The sequence below is a fragment of the Rhagoletis zephyria genome, unplaced genomic scaffold (genome assembly GCF_001687245.7).
Source record: "Rhagoletis zephyria isolate East Lansing unplaced genomic scaffold, Rhagoletis_zephyria_1.1 Rzeph_scaffold_00305, whole genome shotgun sequence".
Lineage (NCBI taxonomy): Eukaryota > Metazoa > Arthropoda > Insecta > Diptera > Tephritidae > Rhagoletis > Rhagoletis zephyria.
The window spans coordinates 138,565-149,494 of record NW_016157389.1 but is presented as its reverse complement, the minus strand read 5'-3'; the positions used below and the strand labels follow the sequence as shown (position 1 = coordinate 149,494).

Genomic DNA, 10,930 nt, shown 5'->3' with positions numbered 1-10,930 from the left:
AGTAAAGTTGCTGAAAATTTGAAGGTCGACGGTACAACATGTATTATCAAATATCAAGAAAAATTGAAGCATTGAGAGAAAGGCGGAATCTGGCGGAAAATCAGGTACTATAAATCAAATAGTGGAGAAGGATGTTCCAAGGACTTTGAGAACGTATCCGAATCTCTCTGAACGTGTTGTTGCACCTGGAGTGTTGTTCTGAGAGCCTGTATTGTTTTGGCCTGATTTGGCAACAAGCCATTGATTTTTATACACAAAATGGAATCAACATTGTACTAAAACAGGCCAATCCTCCGAATTGCCCAGAGCTCCAAACGATCGAGCGTTATTGAAATCAAAATTAAAAAGAAACAAAATGCACACCTTCAAGAATAACGCAGTTGTGCAGAATGTGGCGAAAACAGGCTCAATCGATCAACGAAAGGGATGTCCAAGTATTAATGGCGGGCAGTGATCGGACTTAAAAAAAATTTGTATGGTAGAATCTGGAAAAAAAATGTGGTAGATTTCTAAAAAAATGTGGTAGATCTCAGGTTTTGGATCAAACTTTGTACAAAAATTAAGCATATTCTGCAAGGTTTCAGATAAATTGCAAACATTTTAATTAGAATTTAAAAAATAATAATTTTAGTATAATAAAGTGCAAGATTGAAGTTGCTAAAAATTGCGTTGAGTTTTGGCAATTTTTTTTTCTTCCACGTGTAAAGCAGTTCCTTCCATATCAAGATATTTTTCGAACATATTTTGAAAGATTTCTGCAACCTTGCAGAGTGCTGCCAGTTTTTACAGCGCTTTTTTTATCACATCACGATGTAGTGAACAAATGTGACACGTTCCAGAAACCGCTACTTGGGATTTGCCGATTTTGACAATTCTCAAGTAAAGGTAAACAACGCTTTAGAAGCTTTTGATGCACTGAAATTGCTAACACTTTCACAAAAATCGCCGTTTTTTAACATTTTCGCTATTACTTATTTTTATAAATCGTCTATTTTGCAATTTAACACAATAGTGGTATTCGCGCTTCTGTGTATTCGCTGTATCCTGCGTAAGTGTAACTGGGCGTGCGTGTGGTTGTTGTTGCATGTGTATTTGATGTACCGCTAGTAACAACAAATCGCACGCTCATGCAGTTACGATTACACAACATACACCGAATACACATAAGAGCCAATTCCCCTAATAAAACCACGTTTCCCGTCGAAAAATGTAATATGGCTCATTCCACAGTAATCGATACCGAATGAAACGAAAATAAACTAAAGAATGTGACTGTATTATTTCTAGTATGTCAGAGTAAATAAATCTAACTTTCAAGACTGAAAGCCAAAATTCTGAAATTTATCTCAAAATCAGATATTTTTTACTTTAGGTTGTACCATTTACAAACCCATATGAGAGGTTAATTTTTTTCAAAATTTACAGACTGATTTTCGTAGTCTATTACCTTTTTTGCATTGTTTAAACCGTCAGTGGAGAGACAAATTCTTTAGCATTGTAACGGAGTAATTTTAAAATTTTTCGGGCAAGTACTAAATATTTTATTATATATTGAAGCAAAGCATATTTTAATGCCACGCANTTGTGCAGAATGTGGCGAAAACAGGCTCAATCGATCAACGAAAGGGATGTCCAAGTATTAATGGCGGGCAGTGATCGGACTTAAAAAAAATTTGTATGGTAGAATCTGGAAAAAAAATGTGGTAGATTTCTAAAAAAATGTGGTAGATCTCAGGTTTTGGATCAAACTTTGTACAAAAATTAAGCATATTCTGCAAGGTTTCAGATAAATTGCAAACATTTTAATTAGAATTTAAAAAATAATAATTTTAGTATAATAAAGTGCAAGATTGAAGTTGCTAAAAATTGCGTTGAGTTTTGGCAATTTTTTTTTCTTCCACGTGTAAAGCAGTTCCTTCCATATCAAGATATTTTTCGAACATATTTTGAAAGATTTCTGCAACCTTGCAGAGTGCTGCCAGTTTTTACAGCGCTTTTTTTATCACATCACGATGTAGTGAACAAATGTGACACGTTCCAGAAACCGCTACTTGGGATTTGCCGATTTTGACAATTCTCAAGTAAAGGTAAACAACGCTTTAGAAGCTTTTGATGCACTGAAATTGCTAACACTTTCACAAAAATCGCCGTTTTTTAACATTTTCGCTATTACTTATTTTTATAAATCGTCTATTTTGCAATTTAACACAATAGTGGTATTCGCGCTTCTGTGTATTCGCTGTATCCTGCGTAAGTGTAACTGGGCGTGCGTGTGGTTGTTGTTGCATGTGTATTTGATGTACCGCTAGTAACAACAAATCGCACGCTCATGCAGTTACGATTACACAACATACACCGAATACACATAAGAGCCAATTCCCCTAATAAAACCACGTTTCCCGTCGAAAAATGTAATATGGCTCATTCCACAGTAATCGATACCGAATGAAACGAAAATAAACTAAAGAATGTGACTGTATTATTTCTAGTATGTCAGAGTAAATAAATCTAACTTTCAAGACTGAAAGCCAAAATTCTGAAATTTATCTCAAAATCAGATATTTTTTACTTTAGGTTGTACCATTTACAAACCCATATGAGAGGTTAATTTTTTTCAAAATTTACAGACTGATTTTCGTAGTCTATTACCTTTTTTGCATTGTTTAAACCGTCAGTGGAGAGACAAATTCTTTAGCATTGTAACGGAGTAATTTTAAAATTTTTCGGGCAAGTACTAAATATTTTATTATATATTGAAGCAAAGCATATTTTAATGCCACGCACGTCACAAGATACACAAAATAGTTATTTTTTGAAGGAAAACACATCTTGGACAGTGTAAAAAAGCTGACGAAAGTAACGCTATGACACAGGGAAATATGTGCGAATTGCTTTTAAGTATTTATATGCTTTTATTTTCGAAAAAATAACCGATTATGTTGGTCACGCCCGTCACATGTCACACCCGTCACAATTTAAAGTTTGACAAACTTCAATAAATTCGGCCAGGGACTGCTACCGTTTTTTATCAGCTAGTATGAAATGTGTCATATATCTGTTTGTGATCAGCGATGATAAAGCTAATCATAAAGATATGTTGCTCGAGCGATGGGAAAACTTAAGCTATGCTGTCACGGATAAAAAGATATCATTACTTCGTTTGTCAGGGCAAAAAAAAAACGGGTTTTTCAGGTAACGGCCTCGGTTTGACAGGTAATAGCCTTATACTATTTAAAAATAAGGTACTTTACAATTACTAAGACATACAATGGAGAAGAAGGGTCCGATCAAGGATTATCCCGTCTTTAGGTGGCAGAATCTTGCATGTGTGNGAACATATTTTGAAAGATTTCTGCAACCTTGCAGAGTGCTGCCAGTTTTTACAGCGCTTTTTTTATCACATCACGATGTAGTGAACAAATGTGACACGTTCCAGAAACCGCTACTTGGGATTTGCCGATTTTGACAATTCTCAAGTAAAGGTAAACAACGCTTTAGAAGCTTTTGATGCACTGAAATTGCTAACACTTTCACAAAAATCGCCGTTTTTTAACATTTTCGCTATTACTTATTTTTATAAATCGTCTATTTTGCAATTTAACACAATAGTGGTATTCGCGCTTCTGTGTATTCGCTGTATCCTGCGTAAGTGTAACTGGGCGTGCGTGTGGTTGTTGTTGCATGTGTATTTGATGTACCGCTAGTAACAACAAATCGCACGCTCATGCAGTTACGATTACACAACATACACCGAATACACATAAGAGCCAATTCCCCTAATAAAACCACGTTTCCCGTCGAAAAATGTAATATGGCTCATTCCACAGTAATCGATACCGAATGAAACGAAAATAAACTAAAGAATGTGACTGTATTATTTCTAGTATGTCAGAGTAAATAAATCTAACTTTCAAGACTGAAAGCCAAAATTCTGAAATTTATCTCAAAATCAGATATTTTTTACTTTAGGTTGTACCATTTACAAACCCATATGAGAGGTTAATTTTTTTCAAAATTTACAGACTGATTTTCGTAGTCTATTACCTTTTTTGCATTGTTTAAACCGTCAGTGGAGAGACAAATTCTTTAGCATTGTAACGGAGTAATTTTAAAATTTTTCGGGCAAGTACTAAATATTTTATTATATATTGAAGCAAAGCATATTTTAATGCCACGCACGTCACAAGATACACAAAATAGTTATTTTTTGAAGGAAAACACATCTTGGACAGTGTAAAAAAGCTGACGAAAGTAACGCTATGACACAGGGAAATATGTGCGAATTGCTTTTAAGTATTTATATGCTTTTATTTTCGAAAAAATAACCGATTATGTTGGTCACGCCCGTCACATGTCACACCCGTCACAATTTAAAGTTTGACAAACTTCAATAAATTCGGCCAGGGACTGCTACCGTTTCTTATCAGCTAGTATGAAATGTGTCATATATCTGTTTGTGATCAGCGATGATAAAGCTAATCATAAAGATATGTTGCTCGAGCGATGGGAAAACTTAAGCTATGCTGTCACGGATAAAAAGATATCATTACTTCGTTTGTCAGGGCAAAAAAAAAACGGGTTTTTCAGGTAACGGCCTCGGTTTGACAGGTAATAGCCTTATACTATTTAAAAATAAGGTACTTTACAATTACTAAGACATACAATGGAGAAGAAGAGTCCGATCAAGGATTATCCCGTCTTTAGGTGGCAGAATCTTGCATGTGTGCGTAAAATCCGATTTTTTGAGAAATAAAGTTAGCTTAGTTGTCTAATAATGTGTATTTGTGTATTCATGCTCAACTTGTCACATGCGTCACAAAGTCAAGTCACACCCGTCACAGTTGAATTTGGAACATATAATCTATAATTTCCAATAGCGGCAAGCAACTTTGGCGTAAATGTTGAGAAGGTTTATTTAACTATACAACGAACTATTTAAAACCATAATCAGAAGACATAATTAGCAGAAAAACTCTGATGCAAGTAAGGAGTAGTTAATTTGGTTGCGTACTCGTCATNGATTTTCGTAGTCTATTACCTTTTTTGCATTGTTTAAACCGTCAGTGGAGAGACAAATTCTTTAGCATTGTAACGGAGTAATTTTAAAATTTTTCGGGCAAGTACTAAATATTTTATTATATATTGAAGCAAAGCATATTTTAATGCCACGCACGTCACAAGATACACAAAATAGTTATTTTTTGAAGGAAAACACATCTTGGACAGTGTAAAAAAGCTGACGAAAGTAACGCTATGACACAGGGAAATATGTGCGAATTGCTTTTAAGTATTTATATGCTTTTATTTTCGAAAAAATAACCGATTATGTTGGTCACGCCCGTCACATGTCACACCCGTCACAATTTAAAGTTTGACAAACTTCAATAAATTCGGCCAGGGACTGCTACCGTTTTTTATCAGCTAGTATGAAATGTGTCATATATCTGTTTGTGATCAGCGATGATAAAGCTAATCATAAAGATATGTTGCTCGAGCGATGGGAAAACTTAAGCTATGCTGTCACGGATAAAAAGATATCATTACTTCGTTTGTCAGGGCAAAAAAAAAACGGGTTTTTCAGGTAACGGCCTCGGTTTGACAGGTAATAGCCTTATACTATTTAAAAATAAGGTACTTTACAATTACTAAGACATACAATGGAGAAGAAGGGTCCGATCAAGGATTATCCCGTCTTTAGGTGGCAGAATCTTGCATGTGTGCGTAAAATCCGATTTTTTGAGAAATAAAGTTAGCTTAGTTGTCTAATAATGTGTATTTGTGTATTCATGCTCAACTTGTCACATGCGTCACAAAGTCAAGTCACACCCGTCACAGTTGAATTTGGAACATATAATCTATAATTTCCAATAGCGGCAAGCAACTTTGGCGTAAATGTTGAGAAGGTTTATTTAACTATACAACGAACTATTTAAAACCATAATCAGAAGACATAATTAGCAGAAAAACTCTGATGCAAGTAAGGAGTAGTTAATTTGGTTGCGTACTCGTCATACCCGTCACAGTGACTAAAATTCAGATAACTCGTTCGGATTAAATTGTTTTTGGAATTTTTATTCCAGGCATTGTGTATATCTCGGAAACCTATTACAAAATATTCGTTTTAAAGAATTTTGTATTACAGTTTAAGAATTAACCCTTAAAATGTGAGTTGAAATGTCACACCCGTCACCGTGGTTGAGCCATATTGAGAAAATTTAATATTTTACAGTTTATTTTATAATCCCATTCTGCCTGTTGTTAGTGTTTAGTGCTGGACAATTTTTGCTCTTGAAATTAAGAAAATTATGTCGAGCAAAAATAAAACTACTCAAAAATGCGAACATGTGGTAGATTTCAGACCTTGTGTGGTAGATGGTCAAAAAGGTGGCAGAACTACCACAATGTGATAGAAGTCCAATCACTGATGGCGGGTGTCATCTCTAAAGTACGGGTATTTTGGCGCGGAAATTAATTCTAATAATATTTGTAAATCTTCAATCTAAATAGAAATAAAAGAAGGTTCTAAAAAAGTTTCGACTCAATTATCCATATTTAAATTAGTTTTTTTGTTACTTAATACCTGCCAGATTTCAACTGAAGCAGATCATACATTCAGCTAATTGGAAAGATTAAATTCTCATCAACAAAAATGAGATCTGGGATGTTATTAAGCTTATTAAAAAATGATTTAATTTGAATGAGACTAATGCTAAGAAGGCTGTCTATTAAGGTAATTTCGGGGCTACTATTGATATTTGTTGGGGTTAAAATGCTATTATTTAGAAAATTTGACCATTTAATTTTATTAAGATTAAAGTCACCTAATGTACAAAAGTTACAGACCTCATTGTTTTCATATATGTAGATGTAAAGTATTACTTACATAGGCAGCGTATAAAGACTCCGAGCTAGCGGGTGGGATATACGAGACACAAACCAATAAACTACCAAGATTTCCATAGATACATACGCAGAGTTGGTCAAGAATAAAGTCATTATTTTCAAGGGGAACAACAGATGAGCGAAAGATACGATTAACTGCGATTAAAACCCCTCCACCTCTTAAGCAATTTGTTTTAGTTGCATCTCTATCTTTACGATATGTAAGGAGAAATTAGGATCAAAGAATTCCTCATCAGAAAAATTATTATTTAACCACGTCGGAACACATCTTTGGTTTTTGTACGCATTCCCAAGATGTTTTGGTAATAAATACTCAACGATTTTTTACTTTTTTTTAGCACTATATCTCTTAGTATTTAAGAAACTTTTCCTGCACATGCTACTTTTTCTAAAAAAAGTGAAAGGGCCGAACATTTATACCTAATGGCCACAAATTTTGCATCTAAGAGCGTATTGTAAAAACGTGAAGAAACACCAAGTTTAAAGTTAACACTATCCAACTCAGTAACGGGAGTACCTTTTTGACCAATGTAAAGCAAGAGATGTACATATTTACTTTCTATACCAAAATGTTTGGCAACATAGGAAATAACAACGTCAGCGGTAACAGAAGGTTTAAAAGACGAAATATGTAGCCACTTTTTAACAGCAAAATCAAGCGCAGTGGATACATTACGCCCAACAACTACATTTATAGACTTAGAAAATTTTTTATTTTGCTCAATATTCCTTTATTCATTAAGTTTTTCAATAATTATTATTTATTTAATCTCCAATGAAGCACAGCCGCGGTTATCAACATAGTGCGAAACGCGGTCGCTAAGGAAGTACCATCTGAAGTGTATTCTGCAAATAAGAAATATTTTTACAACCGCAAAGTCACCATTAGAGTAACCTACCCTCGACTAAAATCAGGTTATTGTCTTTCCCATCCAACGCATGGGAATGACGAATATTCTTCCTGGATTTATCTGTGGAATAGAATATATAAGTAACTTCAGTGAGCAGATATTTAATTTTTCCAGAGTCACTCACGCAGCACTGATATAACGCGTTCCGATTCACCCATTAAGTTTTTAGCCACGCAGTGATAATCACCGAAGTCTTTCAACTCCATGGGTCGTATTATTAAACGCATTACAATTCTGAAGATATTGTCTAATGAGACCGACTCATAAGTTCCGCTCTGCACCAATTCTTTGTCTTTAAGCCAGAAATTTACCGTGGTCGGATGTGCTTCGGAAATACACTCCAATGCCACTTTCTGACCATAGCCGACATAGACCGAGTCATAACGGGTCCAAATAGTAGGTGCAACTATGAAAAACGATTTTTTCAAAAGTATTTTATTTTTGATGTATTCAATCACTTACAATTAACTGCAACGAGTACCCTTTTGCTCACAGTCGGCGGTATTCCATTTGAAGCAATACACAAGTAAGCGCCCATGCTCTCCTTAGTCACCTGCCACAGTGTCAAATGCGGACCTTCAATGCTATAAATCTTAGATCCAGCAATATTCTGCAGCAGCGGTATATCACGTTCACGTCGCCAGGTTACCGTAGGCATTGGCAGTCCTGTTGCTGTGCACGTAAGAGTCACGTTTTGGCCCTCTTGTACGACCATGTCGTTACTGGTTTGATAGTCAATGATATCAGGTGGTACCACTACATCCAAGTAGCCGACTTGGCTTTTCATCGGATCCGTATTTATTTGGCACATATACCATCCACGGTCTGCCTCGCGAACATCACGTATCCGCAGCTGCCAAATGCGATGCTCCGTGTGACTGACGCCGATACGATGATTTTTTGTAATGACATGGTTCTGTATGCTGAGAATAGTTTGTGTATCGACTCGCAACCAAGCAAGCTAAAACGAGATATTGGTGGTGTTAAATACTGATAGTACATGCATTCATAAAAATGTGCATATATGTACATACTAAACTCCTGCGCAATTCCATTTAAAGGGCCTAACAAGACATCCGATCGCCGCGCAAATACTTTCCCTCCTTTACTCTCATCGTTCGGGTCAAGTGTGAGTAAGCATAAACCAGTTTCTGCAAGCGTACGTAAACTACCGATCAATAGCAAGACGCGTAGAGTATTTACTTTGCCTTCCGCAACTACTGCGAGTAAAAGGTATTTGACAGTAGAGTACTCTACTGGTAGTACTTGAGTATTTTCGAAGAAAACATACATTTGTGGTATCTGAATAAAACTAAGGACAGGAATGTAGTGGAGCGATGAAGAGAGCGACGAGCAAAACGTACTTTCAACTAAAATGCTGATATACATACCTAAGTACATATGTATGTATGTGCATAGATACGTATGTATGTGCATAGATACGTATGTGCATAGATACATACATATGTGCATAGATACGTATGTGCATAGATACGTATGCATATATACATATGTATATATGTAAGTGTCCGCATATATTTTTCTCGTCACTCCCTGCAAAAAATTGTGCGACTAATCTCTAAAGAGAGTATTCCGAGATTCCTCTCAATCGGGTACAATTGGGCATTAATTAGTCCCAACTAGTCTCATACGGGTACTAATGGAGCTCAATTAGTCTCGACTCATCCCTTATGGGTATAATTGGAGATCAATTAGTCCCCAACTCATCTCTAACGGGTACTATTAACGATTTAATCATATGTACGCACTTAGTCAATGAAATTTCATGTGCGGCGTTGGCACACAGATATAGTATTCGCCTAACAAAACTGAGCAACCCGGTTCGAATCTCAGCTGGCGCAAATTTTTATTTGTATTTTTTAAAAGTGACTAGTCGCTTTTATACCCTCTCGGGTATAAAGGTGAACAATTAGTCTCTTCATAGGACATGCTCGAACAAAAGCGATCAGTTCATTCCNTACGTATGTGCATAGATACGTATGTGCATAGATACGTATGTGCATAGATACATATATATGTAAGTGTCCGCATATATTTTTTCTCGTCACTTGTTCTGTCGCTTCACTGCAGCAAAACCAAGTTGTGGGGAAAACCCTGACGATATGCGTACAATTGAAACCATGGGTTTGAAGATAGCGCAAATTGATGTGAAAATTTCAATTTCATATTAAATATATTTATGTATGCACGTACATACATATGTACATATGTAAAAACGTGGTTTCGATTTAAAAAAATCGGATAAAGATTTTCTTTCGCCATTCATACACCTCTAATTTTAGTATTTATTAAAAAAATCAAGCAGCTTTTTAAATCTATGTATGTACTTAAATTTTTATGAAAGTATTATTTCTCGTCTCTCATTTTCTATAAAACTATTTGCAGTCATTAACCAACAAATAAGTTGTCAAAAACAATAACTTAAGCAATGCTGCTATACGAAATAAAATTATTAGTGGCAAATCAAAATTTTTAAAAGTGCCGATTTTCACATTCGATAGTTGGACATGGTAGCGACGAGATGTACGAGCATTTTTTTCTTAAGAGCTGCATACTGATTTAAGACATTTTTTATAGAAGAAAATTTATTTTCCATTTATTGTGCGTAATTTTATATGAATTTTTAGTTTTTCTTGAGAACCTTTACAAATAAAAAAAAATTTCGGAATATGTACATACATATGTACATACATACGCAGCCATATAACTTGATTTCAAGAGAGACGAATTTTCATTTGGCACGTTCAGAAGGCGAAACAGCTCAGTAACTGGTGCGATTGCACCTTCTGAACGCGTTGTTGCGTACTTCTGATCAACTGAATAGTTGCGTGTTAGATGATCGTAATATTTTTCTGATCATTTGAGACAACATGTTGGTGTGTACCTTTGAGAGTTGAATTTGACAGCTAATGTATGAAGTCGTTCAAAAGACGCATAACGATCACTGATTTTTGTTTAGCAATGGTTGCGCTCAACTGCTGCGCCTTCTGAACCTACCTATTGATAACTTTTTTTTTTTTTGATAACACTGCGATAGTTCAAATTGGTATTGAGTAAAACCAAATGCAAGATAGAGTTTTTGAATTTCATTGAGT

General features: G+C 35.3%; 1 protein-coding gene across 1 annotated transcript; it reads right to left on the bottom strand.

The window, feature by feature from the left end:
- Window positions 1-7,627: 7,627 nt before the first annotated feature.
- Window positions 7,628-8,711, bottom strand: DIP-iota (Dpr-interacting protein iota). The gene is made up of 4 exons (XM_017610350.1): window positions 8,277-8,711; window positions 7,939-8,220; window positions 7,803-7,874; window positions 7,628-7,749 (listed from the first exon to the last, which is right to left on the bottom strand). The coding sequence occupies exons 1-4, from the start codon at window positions 8,623-8,625 to the stop codon at window positions 7,661-7,663; spliced, it is 792 nt and encodes a 263-aa protein (XP_017465839.1). The 5' UTR covers window positions 8,626-8,711; the 3' UTR covers window positions 7,628-7,660.
- Window positions 8,712-10,930: the final 2,219 nt, after the last annotated feature.

Coding starts and splice junctions, on each gene's coding strand:
- DIP-iota (XM_017610350.1), bottom strand. CDS start 8,625: ATGTGCCAAATAAATACGGATCCGATGAAAAGCCAAGTCGGCTACTTG. Junction 8,221..8,276: donor GGTACTCGTTGCAGTTAATT/GTAAGTGATTGA, acceptor CGTTTTTCATAG/TTGCACCTACTATTTGGACC. Junction 7,875..7,938: donor ACGCGTTATATCAGTGCTGC/GTGAGTGACTCT, acceptor TCTATTCCACAG/ATAAATCCAGGAAGAATATT.